This window comes from Armigeres subalbatus, unplaced genomic scaffold, assembly GCF_024139115.2.
Source record: "Armigeres subalbatus isolate Guangzhou_Male unplaced genomic scaffold, GZ_Asu_2 Contig234, whole genome shotgun sequence".
NCBI lineage: Eukaryota > Metazoa > Arthropoda > Insecta > Diptera > Culicidae > Armigeres > Armigeres subalbatus.
The window spans coordinates 2337-20990 of NW_026942970.1; the positions used below are offsets into that span (position 1 = coordinate 2337).

Sequence of the window (18654 nt, forward strand, 5' to 3'; positions counted from 1 at the left end):
TTCCTTTGGCATTCCGCTTTCGTGTATCATCGCACGAACTTTTTCCATCAAAGTCCGGTTTAATCTCTCGCTTACTCCGTTTTGTTGAGGAGTGTAGGGTATTGTGAATAACATTTGAATTCCGTTAGCTCTACAAAAACCTTGGAATTCATTTACAATGTATTCACCGCCATTGTCACACCTGATCTTGGAGATACTTCGACTGAAGTGTCCTTCTACCAAGACTATATACTCTTGAAATTTCTCAAAGACATCGCTTTTCCTTGCTATTAAATAAGCAATAGTAAAATGTGTATAATCATCGGTAAACGTAACGAAATACCGATAGCCATTATACGTCTTCGCTTCCATAGGACCGCATACATCTGAATGTATGATTTCAAGCGGCCTGTTGGATCTTGGAAGCTCCTGATGCTCGAATCGCTTGCTGCTTTCTTTGCAAACAACTCTCACATACCTCTGGACTTTTTGCTGTAGATGAACATTGATTGATTCCCTCAACCATGTTATGCTTTATCAGTTTTTCTATCCCAGAAAAACTCAAATGCCCCATACGCCTATAGAGCTTTTCCTTACTTACGTTGTTTGCACCAACCAACGCTGACGGGTCGACAATCGAATCGCGGACAAATTCCATACAAAAGAGTCCATCAACAACTCTTCCTTTAGCAATAACCTCACCAAAGCTAATGAAAAGAACACTGTCGTTTACAAAAACGACTTTCATTCCCATCTCATTTGCCTTTCTCACCGAAAGAAGATTCGAATCCAGACCAGGAATAAACAAAACATTGTACAATGTAATGGGTGTCATTTTATTTAATCCAATGACCGATTTCAATTTTATTTTACCTGTCTTCGTAGCCCGAAGTACCTGACCGGATTTTGCTGTTGAAATTGCAACGGGCTTGTCCAGCACCTTGACATCCTCCAAAACTGACTCGTCGGTGACCATGTGCTCGGTTGCCCCAGAGTCTACAATGAAGCGAACCTTCTTCTTCTTCTGCGCCGTCATCTTTCTTCCAGCAAATAGCGCGTACGCTCCATGCTTCTTCTTCGTCTGCTTCTTCGTTTTCGGACAGCGATTGTTATAGTGCCCCGCTTCACCGCATCCGAAGCACTTAACCGCGCTCTTCTTCCCTGATTTATTAACCAAGGCAACACTGGATCCATCCGGACGACCTCCGATGTGGACCGAAGCGAGTTCGGCATCCAGCAGCATTCGCTTGATGTCGTAAATCGGCTTACGACACAGCTCCTCGTTCGAAAGAACAGCCAGAGCGCCTTTTACATGGCTGTATTTTTCCGGTACAGCCATCAGCAAAGCGTGAACTTTTTCGGAGCTTGTTAGGTTAGCGTTCATGCGATCTAACTCGCGTATGATTAGATCATACTCATCGAACAGTCTTTCTAAGCTTTCGAAGCGCTTCATTTGGAGCATGCATAACCGCTGACGCATACTCATGAGAGCACCCGTGCCTGTCTTTTCATACGTTCGGATGAGTATGTCCATCGCATCTTTCGCGTAGGTAGCCCCTACTATTTTATTCAATACATCATTGCTGATTGCCATGACTAATTCGTCAATAGCGTCGGTGTCTTCCTCTACTCTCTTCCTATATTTTAGATTTTATTTCCATCTATCATACGTCTAAAGAAATCAACTACATCGACCAAGTAGAAAGTGAAACCGATTGATTTTTTTCTTCAAATCATATATACGATCCATAAATAATTAAATTGTAAAAAACGGATTCATTTTCCCGAATCAAACGATACACATCTATTCCAAGCTTTCTTACATTTTATTGAAGTTTCAAAACGTAACTAAAGTTACCCGATGTGGTTGCAGGGACTACATTATAAACGGCTACTGCCGGTGCTTTTGAGACATCGATGGTGTTGTTTGTGGCTGCGACGATATTTCCGATTGGCTTAGTAACTATTTGATGTGCGACATTAGAGAGGTGTTGTGGATCAGATTTTGGTTTGGCAAGGCTTATCGAAACCGGCCTGTTTCGCAGTGAAAAGGTTTGCAGACCATTAGTGTCATCATCGCTGCTGCATTCCACCGCTTCATCGACGTCATCATTATCCTGTTCATCTAGCAATTCAACAATAAACTCGCTTTTCTTTTTAGTGCTGTGCACTGGTTTTTCTTCGATTCTTATATCTCCTGTAAACAGGTTTTCAAATTATTTATACTACTATTTTTTTTATTTCGAAATAAATTACCTGTGTGATTTTTCTCATGTTCTATCAGCATTCTCCTTAAAATGAATCCTTTTCCACAATAAGAGCATTTGTGCGGTTTATTTCCTATGAAGTCAAACAAATGTGTTAGCAACAAGAAAACAAAAGCATCTAGGTTTTAATAATCTTATTTGAGAAATGAGATTGGCAGAACAGAGTACCATTGGCTTTAGTAAAAAAGCAAATCTAGGGTACTGTGGGATAACGGGGTTTATTTGCTGAAGCCTACCAGTGTGAGTCATTTCATGTCTTCTGTAATTGGTATTGTTCGCGAAAGCATGGTCGCAATATCGGCACTTGTACGGACGCTCGCCTGTGTGCGTTCGCATATGATACCGCAGATGCAGTTTTGCTTTGAACATTTTCGAGCAGACCTGTGAACATAAGAGATAAATCTTAACAATGAAATTATTGACTACCAATTCAAAAACCGCATACCTCACACTTGAACTGTGGAACCTCAACATGATTGGACATATGAGTCCTCAATCCACCCTTCTGTCGGAAAGTCATCCCACACACTGTGCACTGTTAAAGAAATTTTTGGAATGTAGTCACTACTTTACTTTTTCACTAGAATTCAAATATCATTGCCATCATTTGGGTGTAGAATTTTAATGATTCGTATTTTCCACTTACAGATGAAAAAAAAACTGAATTTTCAAACAGCATACCTGATGGGGTTTCTCATCCGTGTGCATAGTTTTCAAGTGACTATTCAAGCTGTACTTCTGGGGGAACGCCTTGTCACAGAGTGCACACTTGAACGCCCAATTTCCGTGATCGTTAGCTTCGTGTGTCGTCAGCTCCGAGGTGGTAGCAAACTTCAACCCACAAAGAGCGCACTGGAAATTTTACGTTTGTACTTTCTTCTCTGGTGATTGATTAGCCGTCTCCGGTCACCATATCGTCTGAAGCAAATCAGACATTGTTCAGGGTTATCGGGGAACTCCGCATCCGCTGCTTTCTTATCGCCCAGGTGAGTTACCTGCGAATGCTCAATTAAATCTTGTTCGGTGTTAAACGATTCGTCGCATTTTGAAGCACAACAGAGCCAGCCAAATTCTTGCATGGTTTCTTCCTTGAACCGTGCCTTCATTGCCACGGGTTCGTCCTCCGAATGGATTCGCAGATGCTTACGGCGTTTGTCCGCTGCTTTGAAGCGAAACTGACACTTCTTGCATTCCCAAATGATCTCCAACATCCGAACACATTCTTTATAGAAGTTTAAACCGCGTGGCGTATCGTACCTACGAAGGCAACCGTCGCAGATAGGCTTTGTACTAGGTTTCCGCATGTTTTCATTCCTCCAAACATGAGATGATTTACGATGAGCATCCAATTCCTCATCCGTGCTATAAAATTGTAAGCAACCGCAGCAAATGTGGCTTTCGTGTGGAATCTTAACAACGGTGAACAATTCCCGCTCCTTTTCACTAAGCAAAAAGTCACTCTCTTTTTGAATAGATCTATTTGAAACCATCGGTTTAACAATCCTCTTTCGAGGTTTTGGCTTCGATCTCAACCCAAGCTTCTGTCTTTTCACCGTTCGATTCGTGTCCTGATCACTTTCTTTCCAATCACTGTCTGTGTCATTGTCGGTCTGATCTTCCTCTTTCGGTTCCACAAAAAGTTCTTCGGCGATTTCGTCGGGTGCTTGTTGCTGCGATTCCCCATACAACACTTCAACTTGCGCAGAAATGTAGGCCTTATCATAACTTTCAACAGATTCCTCTTTGCAAATCATGCGTAGCTTACTGTCGGAGTTCCGGGCGGTAATTTTGAAAGCGGTCAACAATTTTAAAGTTTCGAAACATTCGTAACAAATTACCACTGGTAGGCCATCGTTTTCAGCAATCTATTTGTAATAAGAAACAAAAATAAAGTTGAAACAAAAATATTGGGAGTATTTTGTGGAAGTATCTCACCTGAACGGCAGTGCAATCCGTGATAATGTTTGCTATTACTGCACCCTCAAATTCAGCGAAGATGGACACCAGCTTTCCAGGGCGCTTTTTCTGGTTCGCGGTCATACACGTCCGGCAGACCTCCATCGAGACTGACATGTTGGTTGATCGTAGACCAAATACTTTAATTTGATTGATAATTTAATCAAACGACTTCCTTGCTCTGATGAGGACAAACACAAAATTGCACAACAAAAAATTTCCGATACCTTCCATTTATTTTTTCAAAACTTGATGTTGATAAACAAAAAAACCGCGAGCAATGTTTTGCTCACTGACAGTTCTCGTGTAAACGAAGCTGAAATTCATTAACTGCGGGAACAGGCCTTTTCACGGGACGTACACGTAAAAAAATAAGCCCCAAACGCAATACAACGGAACGGCGACGGAAACGGCAAATTTGACAGAAAATATATGGGCTAACTGTCAAATTTTCCGTTTCCGTCGCCGTTCCGTTATATTGCGTTTGGGGCTATAGCCTTATATGTTATGGCAAAAAACCATTCGAAAATACTTATACTCTTCACTATGCCACCTAATGAATGATCCCATATCAAAAAGCTAATAACATTCATAAGTTAATGAAAAGTATAAATTTCTGAATGTATGTGACTAATGCGATGTATAAGTTTTTTCTTATACATGTCATTAAGCGCCTGCTTTGGCAAAAAAGTATTAGAAATATTAATAATAAACAACATTAAATTTTTTTACGTGTAGGGCCGATGTCCACGTAGCGGTTTTTTACGCTGCGTGCACGCCGCGTTCACACAAGGTACCTAGCATCAAATAGAGCAATGCACATTGCACACGTAAACGTGTGCACGACTACATTTGATGCTGGGTACCTTGCGTGGACGCGGCGTGCACGCAGCTTGAAAAAAGGCTACGTCGGCATCGGCCCGTAACCAGGGATTGTCTAAATCTCGGATACTTATTCAAAAGGACGTATGTGATTTTGTAAACAAAGATTCAGACGTCGATTTGTCCGATCTGATTGCCCTCCCACGCAAATCATCACCATAGACAGATAGGGGGAGTCTTCGGCTACCTGTTATGGGCCAAACACAATTGATACGTTTGCGTGCGTTTTGACAGTTTCTCAATGACAAAACTGTCAAAACGCACGCAAACGTATCCATTGTGTTTGACCCATTAGTGGTGTTGGTTTGCGTGGGAGTGCCATTAGATCGGACAAATCAAGACAAAATTTTCAAAACGACTTATCTGCTTTTGTAAACAAAGATTCAAACGACGATTTGAAGAATCTGATAGCTCTCCCACGCAAACCAACACCACCAATAGGTAGGTGAAGGTTTCCGCTACCTGTTGATGGTGTTGGTTTGCGTGGGAGAGCTATCAGATTCGTCAAATCGTTGTTTGAATCTTTGTTTACAAAAGCAGATAAGTCGTTTTGAAAATTTTGTCTTGAAATCGACGTTTGAATCTTTGTTTACAAAGTCACATACGTCCTTTTGAATAAGTACCCGAGAAATATTCAGAGCGGTGCAGGTGTTGAGTGTGTTGTCGGCTCGGAATTCACTTCATCAGCACCTTCTTATCACGGTAACCTGAATATACTCTTTTAGAACTATAAAGTACGCATAATCCTGGAAAAGTGGAACTACTCCCAAAAGGAGTATATTCCGTTTACTCATTTATGAGTATACTGGTCATACGTCAAAATAGGCATACTTTTTACTCCTTTTCTACAAGTCAAAAGTGTGTAATTTTTACTCCGAGAAAAGAAATAAAATGTGTACTTTTTACCCCTACAGTTCCTTACATGGATTTGCTCTTAAAAGTCGGTAAGGTTTCGTAAATTAGTTTTATTTTCTATAAAAATACATAGCATACTTGTTTCTTTAACCAAGAAACCTACTCTTCTCACGATGACACCGATTTCGCAAAAATCAATGAGAGACGGTCTTTCTTTTCTGACAAATGAAGAATGAACTCTACTCTAACGATGCTGAGATGGTAATAATTTTATTTCCTATTTCTACTTACAATTATGGATTTTCTTATGTCTAAGTTTTACCTGATCCTAACGTCTTTACCTGACCTGACGCCGATCTTCCCGCCACGCCGTCATCACGGGTAGTTTATCATTTCTTTCGTCGTCTCTTGGCTTTGTTTATTTATTGTCTTTCGGTGACGCACCAAACCATATTCGCATTCCGACCCTATCATAAACGTACATTTTCTTATCTTTATGCTAAACTTTATTGCTCAGACATCAACATGCTGCCTTCCGTAATTCAACCGCGTTGGATTACCAAATCAAACTCCTTGGTCTAAAACTCTCGGATGTCTACGTCTCGGAGTGTTTGCGATTGTTGGAACCTCTATTCCTGATTCAACTTGATTTTCATTTCGTCTTTTATTTTTATACATATAAAAAGTATAATTCCGACAGTAATAATAATTATTACTATTGATCCTGATCCTATCATGGCAATATGAGCTGTTTCTGTCTTAATTGGAATATCCGTAAACACCATAACTTCCTTTTCATACGGATTTTAAGCTTCTCTACTAGCATTGTTCCGTTTGTTGTGTTATCAAATGAATAATCTATTTCATAAGGTAATTGAATCGTTGGTTTAAAAATGTATGTGCTCCTTTTGTCTCGCCAATCATTCTTGCATAATAAACTAACTGTTTTGTTCTAATGAAGCAATCCGGTTTCAAAGTTACTTTCGCAATCTTATATGGAGGAGATGATAACATTATCACAATGAATAATTATATCTTTCGCATTGCTAGTATAATACAAAATAACATTCTGCTCATTCAAAGAAAACAACCGTGTATCCAATTTATCAAATCGTTTTGATGGGCATTTAATTTTAAGTTTCTTATGAAGGATTGCAGCAGCTACACAATCAGCCTTTCTCATTATTACTGGTTGGTCAATCATAAAATGAGATTTATTAAAGCTCTTCATATTCTCCTTAGGATAAAAGAATTCTTCCAAATGATTGATAGTAATTACTGATTCTTTTATCTCAATCATGGTTCCATTATCTATATTGGGTACCGGAATCACATTAAAAAGCTCAAAATTGTCTCTATTCACGATAATTGAGTCCATGAAAATAATCATCGTTCCATTCTCCATTTTTGTTTCGAATTTAATAGCTTGTGGATCAGATAAGACAGAATAACCATTTGGCATCTTCTCTTGTATTCCCTTCAAAGTCTTATTGAGTTCTTCTCCGGTCAATGGATGTGATCTTAAATTTTGTACTTATTAGAGATAGCTTGTAGAACTTGTGTTGCTAACATAGCTGTTTCAAGTACCTTGGTCTTGAACATTTCAACACGTTGCGGAGTATTTTGTTGTTGTAGTTCGACCATACCCTTCTTTATGTTATAAATCCGATTGTTGAATTCGTTACCCATCTTTTCTGCTTTGACATCAATCGCTTTAGTAATTTCAGATAATTCATGAAGCTTTTGTTCTTCATGTACTCGGACACTTTGTAACTCCTCTTCCATGTCATTACCACCAAATAATAAATCTTTCAAGAAACCAAGAATTCCACCACTTCTCCTTTCCCTGTGCGAGATCTTAACCCCTTGAAGAACATTAGAGTAGAGTGGGGCAAGAGTGCGCGTGGGGTAAGAGTACGTTTTCGATTTTTTGAAGTAATAAAAAAAGATAAACTAGCAGCACTGCATCAGTTTGACAGATATTCTGGCCAACTATTATCATGTGTAATTGTAAACGATTTGAATAAACAATAAGGGAGATATGGAGTTAGATAACTTTTTAGTAATTTTGCTAAAAATAATTGGATTTCCGCAACTAGTATTTCATTACCATAAATACGTTCAATTAGGTGAACATTATACCATTTCGATAACCTATTGTATAGAGTACTTTATGGCCTAGAACACCACTCCGGTTGGTTTTCCAAGAAGTCAAAACCATTACTTAAATATTTTTTGGGACTGTGGGGTAAAAGTACGCAGGAACCGGTGGGGCAAGAGTACGCATATGAATCTTCAAGTTGTGATGTCAAACCCGTATCTCCGGCCTAAATAAGACTTCTTCCAAAGTGTAAAGATCCACAACTAAGAAAAAAGGGACAGAATTTGAAATTATCACAAGTTTTTAGGATAAGTTGAAGTAATTCGGTGTTAGAAAGGACTTAGCGAACAAAGCACTGAAGCGAAATAATGAAATTGTATTAGGACTTGTTGTACACCTAAACATAGTACGAAAACACATTTTCATCTAAATGATAATTTCATTTAATGAAAAGAAACATTCATAAATTACGCAACGTTTAGCTGGGAGGGGTTGTGAGATGTGAGACGATCCATATAATTTTTAGAGGATTCATACAAATAGTGTAACAGAGGGGGGGGAGGGGTGATTAAATAGCCAAATTTTACGTTACGTGATTGGTGGACTTTCTTTAAGGAAAATGCCTTTGTATACGTCACGCGAAACATGATATATATTTTTACCTCTGTAGTTTTTTGTATATATATATATACAAAACAATGGTTTTTCGTATGAAAGTGCACATTTTTAGGACTCCCTCCCCCTTCAAGAGTTACGTCATCTTCAAACATTCCCTAATATATGCTCATTAAACATCAATTAAATGTTATTAACTCTTATTTGTGTTAATATATACTTAAAGCACATGATTGGATAAATGCGTACTCTTACCCCACCCGATGCGCACTTTTACCCCACCGGTGGGGTAAGAGTGCGTTTTTCACTTGTCTTGCAATAAGGGTTGTACTAAAACAAATCTCAATAATTTCAATATTTTTTCCACTGGGTAACATAAAGGAAGAGTATATGAATCATCGACACTGATTTGATATGCAGAAGCTTGCTTCAGAAGGGCCACATGATCGATTGAAAACTAAGTGCGTACTCTTGCCCCACTCTACTCTATCGCATTGCTGCTCAATTGATAAAATTAGGCTTTCCATTGATTTATCATTTGTTTTGTTACCAATAAACTTCAAGGCTTCATTTAAATTTCTATGCATATGATTTATTTGAAGAATATCATCTGATGGAACAACATTACTGGTAATCTGTGTTCTCCAAATGCCTCGTTTTATCAAGCAACTTCCGATATGATCAAATATTATTCCATCCTCGTCAATAGGATTAATTTGTAATCCATTCACCGTATTAACGTGTAACATAATCAATAATACGGACATAAACGTGCCAAGCCGTGAAACCTTCTTATCATTCTTTTTACTTAAATTATTGGTCGCAATATTCTTGCGCTCCTCTTGAATTTCGCTGGTGCTCTTTTTAACATCTAAAATCGCCATATTAACAGTAGGTCTAATAAAATGCCCTTTATTAGTTTTCACAACTGCTGATCTTACTTGACCATCTTTTCTGGTCTCACCTCAGTTATAATCCCTTTTCATGGAAACCTTTTCGATTTTCATCCGCCATTACTACAACGTCACCGACTTCAATGGGTTTCTGAAGTTCTTGCCACTTTGTTCTTTTAACTTGGGTTGGTAAATATTCCTTAATCCAACGTTGCCAAAAGTGAGATGTCAAGATTTGCGCCCTTTTCCACCGTTGCTTCAAAGCTTCAGCTTGACTAACATCGTTCAAAGATAATTCGGCCTCACCTGAACATCCTAAAATAAAATGATTCGGAGTTAATGGATCTTCCTCCTCAGAATCTAAAGCAATGTGTGTTAATGGTCTGCAGTTAATGATAAATGCAATCTCATTGAACGTGGCTCTAAGCGTATGTTCACGATATGTACACTGAAAGAATTTCATCAAACTTTTCGTTTCTCTAACCATTACTTCCCAAGCTCCGAGAAAATGTGGTGACAAAGGAGGATTAAAATGCCAATCGATTCCTTTAGTCGCCAACCTTTGTTTTATTTTCTTAAACTCGTTATTAGCACCAATAAAATTTGTACCGTTGTCACTATATAATTCAGCAACTCTTCCGCGTAAGTGTTGTAAATTCATTAGACAAAGAAAGAAAGAATCAGTACTTGCGTCGAAGGCTACTTCTAAATGGATAGCTCGCGTTACCAAACACGTAAAAAGCGCTCCCCATCGTTTCTCCGTCCTTCTTCCTATTGAAATTGTTATCGGACCAAAGTAATCAACGCCAGTGAACGTAAATACTTTCATATTCGGTGTTGTTCTGAACTCAGGAAGAGGAGCCATCAATGGAGGGATTGGTCTGGCTCTTGCATTTTTGCAAACCTGACATTGATTTTTCACTTTCTTTAAGGCAACTCTGATATTTACAACCCAGAATTTTTGGCGAGTAGCTGCAATTACCGCTTCGAATTTCTGATGATGAAAACGTTCATGATAGTGTTGTAGAATTAGCTTCGTCACATGATGCTTTTGAGGCAATATAATATGTCTTTTTTGCTAGGGCAGACAAGCACTTAACGTTTGTTAGTCTTCCATTTGATCGCAATATACCTTCGTCATCTAGATCTGGGTTTAAATTCCTGATATGACTATGCTCATCAATTTTCCCAGAAAGCGTTAAGCATGAAATTTCGTCTGAGAACACTTCATATTGAGCCTTTTTGATAAGAATTGTTTCTGCCCAGTCAAAATCACCTTTAGATAAATATAAATCAAAGGGTAATTTACGCCTTATTGTGCGTAACCTATCGATGAATTTCTTGGCCATACAAACTGACCTTTTTAAACGTAACCAGTTTGAACACCAATTAATTTGAATGCCTTCAAAATCAAATATTTCTGCACTCTTTATGAGATTAACATGTCTTAATTCTTCATTTGTTCTCAATGAACCATTCATTTTGGGCCAAGTTTCTTCGGGCTGTTTTAGAAAACTTGGTCCATCTAACCAAATGGATTTCCTTTTAATCACCTTAGTAGCTTCATCTGCTGGATTGCTTTCACTATCAATCCACCTCCATTGGTTTAAGGTAGTACTATCATGAATTTCACTAACTCGAAAAGCAACGAATTGTTTATAATTCCGTGGATCCGATTTAATCCATGATAAGACAGTACTATTATCCGACCAATACACGGTTTCATGTATTTCTAATCTAATTTCTTTTGCGATAGTATTAGCCAGACGTGTACCTAATAATGCTGCCTGTAGTTCTAATTTCGGAATGGTCATCACCCTCATAGGAGCCACCCTAGCCTTAGCAGCGACTATGCTTACATCAATATCATTTCCTGATAAAGTTCTCAAATATACTACGGCAGCAAATGCCTTATCTGATGCATCTACAAAGACGTGCACCTCTCTTTTTGTAACCTCTAAAGCTTTGGAGTAACACCTTTGAAACTTAAGTGAATCCAAACCTTTAACTCTAATAGACCATGCATCTAAACGATTCTTAATGTTTTCAGGTACTTCATCATCCCAACCAATTTCACTTCTCCATAGATCTTGCAATATAATTCTACTCTCTATGGTGACATTTGAAATTAAACCAAGTGGGTCATACATTCTCGCAACAATTGACAACAGCTTACGTTTCGTCAATGTATCTGAAGATGAAGGATAATCAACTTTATACACCAATTGATCGTTTTCAGTATTCCACAAAATTCCCAAAACCTTTTGATATGATGGTTCGTCCATATCCAATGGTATAAGTTTTGAACTATCAATTCTATCTATAGGTAAACCTTTCAAAACCTCATCTGAATTTGATACAAACTTTCGAATTTCGAAATTTGCGTGATCATGAATTTTGATTACCTCATTCATTACCTTAATAGCTTCCTGTGGCGTTCGGAAACTTGCAAGACAATCATCAACATAATGATTCTCCGTAATGATGTTAACTGCATCTGGATAATTCTTTGAAAACTTTGCGGCATTTGTGTTTTTTACAAATTGAGCACATGCGGGAGAACACGTAGCTCCAAATGTCATAACTTGCATGACATAAATCTCTGGCTTTTGTTCGGGTCATCGCGGAATAAAAAACATTGAGCCTTCTGATCAGCTTCTCTAATTTTAACCTGGTGAAACATCTCCTTAATATCACCCACTACCGCGACACCGTGTTCTCTAAATCTAATGAGAACACCAAACAATGATGCTGTAGCATCGGGCCCAGTTAGGAGTTTTGAATTCAATGACTCTCCATGAATTTCTGCCTTGGCATCAAAAACCAATCTTGGCATTTTATGCTGATTAATTACTAAAAAGTATGGTAAATAATAAGTCTTTTTATCAGCATATTTAATGTCATTCGGATCGAGCTTGCGAGCATAACCCTTATCTACATATTCCTCAATTTTATTTGTATACCAGGTTTTAATGTCTGGATTACATGCCATTTTCTTTTCCTGAATTTTCAATCTTCCTAATGCAGATTGATAACTATCAGCAAACTGAACCTCATCATCTTTCCATAATAAACCAATTTCATAACTACCATTATTGTATTTCAAAGTTTTATGCATGATATCGTTAGCTCTTACTATATGTTTCGATAACAAAGGTTTTTCAGGAGCCATAACACCAAATTGCTCAGTTGAAAAATAATCTTTGACAATTTCATTAAGCGATTTTTCTTCAGATTTTGTTTCAATGGCTAAAACAAATGTTGTGTTATTGGAATGAGATTTTGAGCTTTCGCAACCATATACTACCCAACCTAATCTTGTTCGCATAGCAATGGGCTCATTAAATCTTCCACTGCAAGATTCTAGACCATTCATCAAGTATGCATGTGGTAAACCTAACAAAATTGTAGGAACTGCATTTCTATAGCTCGAAACTTCTGCATCTCGCAAATATGGGTACTTTTGTTTCAATTTACCAAAGTCTACAGTTTGTTTCGGTAATGACAATTGGTTACCTGTCCTTACCCCTTTTAAGAAAAACTGTTTCCCACTAGTTCCCTTTATCTTCATCTCAATCTCTAGACTTTTGATTTTCATCCTGGGTACTACCGTTTGTCCAGGATATGGAAAGTGGTTTAATCTGCCCTTTAACATTGAGCTGTTTGCTTATCTTCTCTGATATCAAAGTTGAAGATGAACCGGGATCGTAAAGAGCGTATGTTTCGATCCTGACCGAACCATTTTCAATTATTACAGGCATTATCTGATACAATGTGCTGCCCTTTATTCAAATGTAGGTTTACGTTCTTTTCCTCTAAATTCACCTTTTGACTTCTATGCAAAGGGTAGTGATGAGGTTTTGACTTACATCCATCGACATTACATATTTTTCCCCATCTGCAATTGTAAGCATTATGACTCGACGAATTGCAACATGTAAAACATAATCTGTTTTGTTGAACTAATTTCATCCTATCTTGTAAATCCATTTGTTTAAATTCTCCACATTCTGTTGTTTTATGGCGTAATTTGCAGACAAAACAAGTAATACCTGGTTTAGCAGTAACCTGCTTTCGATCATTATTAATTGAATGTACATTCACAGGCTTATTCAACCGTTTGGGTTGCTCCGACAACATGATAACCGCTAAATCCCTTGCGGTTTTAGCCAATTGTAGAATACTTCTAATGTCGGAGCCCTTAACTGAATTTGGTTTTGTGCATTAGCTGCTACCTGATTATGAGCGTTTGCCGCTGCCTGGAGTTCTGTAACATGTTTCAACCAACTCTGGTACAAACTGGATGGCAGCCTACCACTTAAATCTTTTAACAATCTCTGATCGTTAAGGTAATCTTCCTGCTTTAGAAGTTTCATGTTTGTTACCATGTTTTCTAAAGCGGAAATGAAATCAATCATAGTTTTGGGATTATCCATCCTAGGAGGTTTAGCAGACATCAACTCGTCTAATAAACCATTGTAAACCACTTGCGGTCTACCAAATTGTTGCTCAAGGCGGACTAAAACGGATGGAACGTTATCCGCATCTACCATAAGCGGGGCTACTGAAGTCATAGCTTTCCCTTTAAGATATTTATGCAGTCTATTTAAATTGTCTAAATTCGAAAATCCTCCAGCAACTGTAGTTGTATCGAAGGCTGTCTTAAAACGAGGCCATACTTTATAACAACCATCAAAATATGGGAGTTCTGCTAGAGATTGTCTAGCTAGCAAATTTACTATTTGATTCGAAGAGGCTGTTGTATGATTAACCGGCACATTTGAGGGAGTAGAAGCATAAGAAGTAGAAGGGATACAATTGAAGATGATTCACTTTTTCCATTTTCAGATTCATTATTTTAAAAAATCTTGAAACATCTTATTTTGAGCTTCTTGTGTTTCCTTGTGAATTTTCAAGAATGTATCTAGTCCTCTAGATTCTTTCTCTTCAAATATTTTTAGTTTAGAGTAAATCTCTAAATATCGTGGACATTGCCAGGTTTCTTCTTCCTTAGGTAAAGATTCTAAATTGACACAAGATTGATGAAACCATAAAAGGCAATCATCGCATTGAATCATTGACTCTCTTTCATCGGAACGAGTGCAGAGCTTACAATTTCCCTTCTTATTTTCTTTATAAACAATTTGCAACATTTTGCTACTTTAACTGAAACGGGATCACTGCACCAAAACTGACAAATTATTTTTCACATGAAACTTTCTGATAGAACTTTCGTCCTAAATCTCTAATGATCTAACTTATCACTTATTACTAACCCTCTGATCTAACTTCGCTACCACTCGTCTCTAGCTGGATTGACTTGGTCGACCGTCCGTCGCGCCCAAGAGCCTTTTTCACCACAGTCACCAATTTCTTCTTTGTAATTTGACTTGGCCGACCGTCCGTCGCGTCCAAGAGCCTTTTTCACCACAATCACGAATTTCTCCTTTGTAATTTGACTTGGCCGACTGTTCGTCGCGTCCAAGAGCCTTTTCACTTCTTGCTTGTTGCAAATAATTCTCGGGTTACTTCCGAGAATTGATTGATTACTCTCAATGCACTTTCACCGTTATCGTTCTTTTACCTAAACCAATCACCCGTCGTGTCTTAGGATTTCACTATCAAAGCAAGAACTAGTCACAACGGTCACCGTGAGGAAAACACTTAATTCCTCTCTGGAACGCCACCAAATGTTTCTTTAACCAAGAAACCTACTCTTCTCACGATGACACCGATTTCGCAAAAATCAATGAGAGACGGTCTTTCTTTTCTGACAAATGAAGAATGAACTCTACTCTAACGATGCTGAGATGGTAATAATTTTATTTCCTATTTCTACTTACAATTATGGATTTTCTTATGTCTAAGTTTTACCTGATCCTAACGTCTTTACCTGACCTGACGCCGATCTTCCCGCCACGCCGTCATCACGGGTAGTTTATCATTTCTTTCGTCGTCTCTTGGCTTTGTTTATTTATTGTCTTTCGGTGACGCACCAAACCATATTCGCATTCCGACCCTATCATAAACGTACATTTTCTTATCTTTATGCTAAACTTTATTGCTCAGACATCAACAATACTCAATCCAGAAGAATTTTTATTCTATAGTAACTTCAAAATAACTACATAGATACCACAAATTTTACGAATCCACTTGATCCCGTTGCCCTTGAGGGACCATCTTTTGATCACTGAGTTCTCAGATTCTCCCATGTCTTCACTTCCCGGCCGGAACTTCAAGCTTAACTCGTATTTCTTGTGGGGAAGGGGGCAGGCGGCAGCTTCCAGTGGCGGTTTCAGCTAGGCTTTGGCTGGCATGTCACATAGCATCTCGGTGAAGATTGCGGCGGAAGCGGTTAGCGATGCTTATGGGTTACCTTAAAGGTGGCTTTGGTTGATTTCATGACCGCTCGTATATGACCGTTGTGTTGGATGCCATCGTCGGCTGGAACGATTTCCATGGTCTGATTTTATTGTATCGGAATAAGCTCAGGTTTGTGTTGGACGGCCTCTTAATTCCCGCGAATCCCAATCTAAAAGGACAACAATGATTATTTTTACTGATTTTAAGAAGCTTTGAAAAAATATTAACGTTTTATACCTGCTTTAAAGAATAAACTGTCCGTATCACAAACGTCCGTTCTTCCACAACGAATTCATTCCAACTATGAAGTAACGCGCATGAAAATTTTCTTTTCTTGCGATAGACTTTTTTTTACGCATTTCTCTATTTCATCCGCAAACTACGAAAAGCGTAAAAAAAACTCCCCCGTCAATAAATAAAAGTACGCATAATTTGACGTATAGGCGATATTCTGAAAAGTGAATAAAAAGTACTCCTAATATGAGTATTCCTGTATTACCGTGTATCCAGTTTTCAGCGAGCGGTAATGGCCGCCCACTCCTCTGTGGGTTAGTCTCTGATTTGACGTTTGTGGAGGTCAACTGCAACCACCGTTTCGAGCATTTTGATCATAAAATGATCAGAAATGTCAAATTTGATTGATCAGAATCATTTGATCAGAAATGTCAAATCTGAGACTAACCCGCAGGCAAGCTGGCGGTCATTACCGCTCGCAGAAAACTGGATATGCCACATTCAGGGCTGCCATATATACAGATTTATCTGTATTATACAGATTTTTGAACATCAATACAGACATGATACAGATTACAGATTTTCTACAGATTTTTCAATCCTATACAGATTTATACAGATTTTCTTATTTAGAATGTTGTACATGAACTCTTGATCTGTCTCAAAGCGAGAAGGATTCATGCATACAATCAACCTAAAGAATAACTTTTACCGGATTTGTCTGAAATTTCGAAAATCAGTTATAGGAACTTTTTTCAAATATTTGCCCTTGAAATTTGAAACGACTCTTACTCTCTCTATGCAGCTTATTTCGTTCAACCGACGTTACTACCAGATAGATCGCAATCTATTCTTTTGTTAGGTGCATTAGTTAACCAAAATAGTTTGAATTAAGAGCACAATCACCATTCCAAAAATCAATGTCAGAATCAATTAGGCCCATTTGAAAAAAGATCCTAGAGTTATCCAAAAAAAAAATTACAAATCCCATTTGAATTATTTCACAAAAATTTCTCATGTGGAATCTTAAAAAATCGTAGATATTTTAAAAATATTAATAAACAAAAGAATTCGAGCTGTGATTAGTTTATTCACTTTTGGCGAACTTCCTGAAGTTTTACAACTGTGATTCCTAATGAAATTGATTAAATGTCTTGAAATACAGAAAATGTTGTGAATCTCGATCTTATCTGATCATGAATCTTTTCAAATATTTTTGCTGAGACTTTGGCAAAGTTCACGTAGAGTTCAGTAATATTCATCCAGACAAAATATTCATCATGACAAAACATTATTGCTCCAGGATAAATGCAATATATTCCTTAGTCGTGCGGTAAGATTCCCGGTTCAGATCTAGGAAATTTTCGGGTTGAAAATTTTCTCGACTTCTCTGGACATAGAAGTATCATCGTGTTAGACTCATGATAAATAAACAAATGCAAAATTGGTATCTTGGCTTAGAAACCTCGCAGTTAATAAATGTGGAAGTGCTTACACTAAGCTGCGAGACAGAAATGTCTCAGTGGGAACCAATAAATGCCATTAAAAATAAGAAAAGGATTACATGTTGGAACTAGAGCCTGGATAGATAACAAAGCTCTTGTTGGAAGTAGACAAAAAGTTTGTTAGGATCAATTAGTTATTCATGTGTTTAATCAATAAAGCCGATATGAATTAAATTCCCGAAATAAAAAAAAACTTTTAATCTAAATCTTGAACTACCAAGAAGAATTATACGGTCTGATACTTCTATATTATTGCACTTGAATTCTTGAGAAATTCTAAGGGTTATCTGGGATTCCTAATGAAAATTCCTTGCTATTTTGAACGCTCATTAAAAAAATGTTCAACCCAAGATGAATACTGTATTCATCTTGGTTCAACCTTTTCGATGAACTTTAAAACAGCAAATAAATTAAATTATGAACCCCAAATACTGTTCAAAACAGTCAGAACTATTTGAAAAATTTGATAAAAAAATTAAAAAATATCGTTTTTTCTCAAATACAGACAATACAGATTTTTATTTTAGGCCAATACAGATTTACTAAAAAATCATCTGACAGCCCTGGCCACATTGGTCAGAATGCTCGGAGCGGTAAGTGTAGTTGACCTCCAGAAATGACTAAAGCCCCAAACGCAATACAACGGAACGGCGACGGAAACGGAAAATTTGGCAGTTAGCCCATATATTTTCTGTCAAATTTGCCGTTTCCGTCGCCGTTCCGTTATATTGCGTTTGGGGCTTAACCCGCAGGCACGCCGGCGGCCATTACCGCTTGCGGAAAACTGGATACACATGCGGAATTGTTGCCTTGAGAAATGGATTTTGTGAGTGCTTTGGCTGTGCGTCCGATTTGGAAACCTCGGGCTCATTCAGTAGGCGCTAAATTGCGAAGGCCAATGTAGGTCCTTCGTAACTTAGTTGGTTAAAAGCACCAGTCTAGCGTGGTGAGGATCGTGGGTTCGAGACCCATAGAAGGAAAGTGGTTACCTCCAACATATT

The 18654-nt window shown here is 38.0% G+C and overlaps 1 protein-coding gene and 1 long non-coding RNA gene across 2 annotated transcripts; both read right to left on the reverse strand.

Annotated features, from left to right (window-relative positions):
• Positions 1 to 1786: 1786 nt before the first annotated feature.
• LOC134203795 (zinc finger protein 436-like) lies at positions 1787 to 4474 on the reverse strand. The gene is given in 7 exon segments (XM_062678645.1): positions 1787 to 2176; positions 2236 to 2319; positions 2483 to 2627; positions 2692 to 2781; positions 2928 to 3109; positions 3112 to 4111; positions 4182 to 4474. Coding segments are annotated over 7 exon segments (2010 nt in total). The 5' UTR covers positions 4320 to 4474; the 3' UTR covers positions 1787 to 1805.
• A 5170-nt stretch (positions 4475 to 9644) lies between these two features.
• On the reverse strand, positions 9645 to 16266 carry LOC134203794 (uncharacterized). Its single transcript, XR_009977707.1, has 3 exons — positions 16152 to 16266; positions 14825 to 16083; positions 9645 to 9863 (listed from the first exon to the last, which is right to left on the reverse strand). It is a non-coding gene; the product is annotated as an uncharacterized LOC134203794 (long non-coding RNA).
• Positions 16267 to 18654: the final 2388 nt, after the last annotated feature.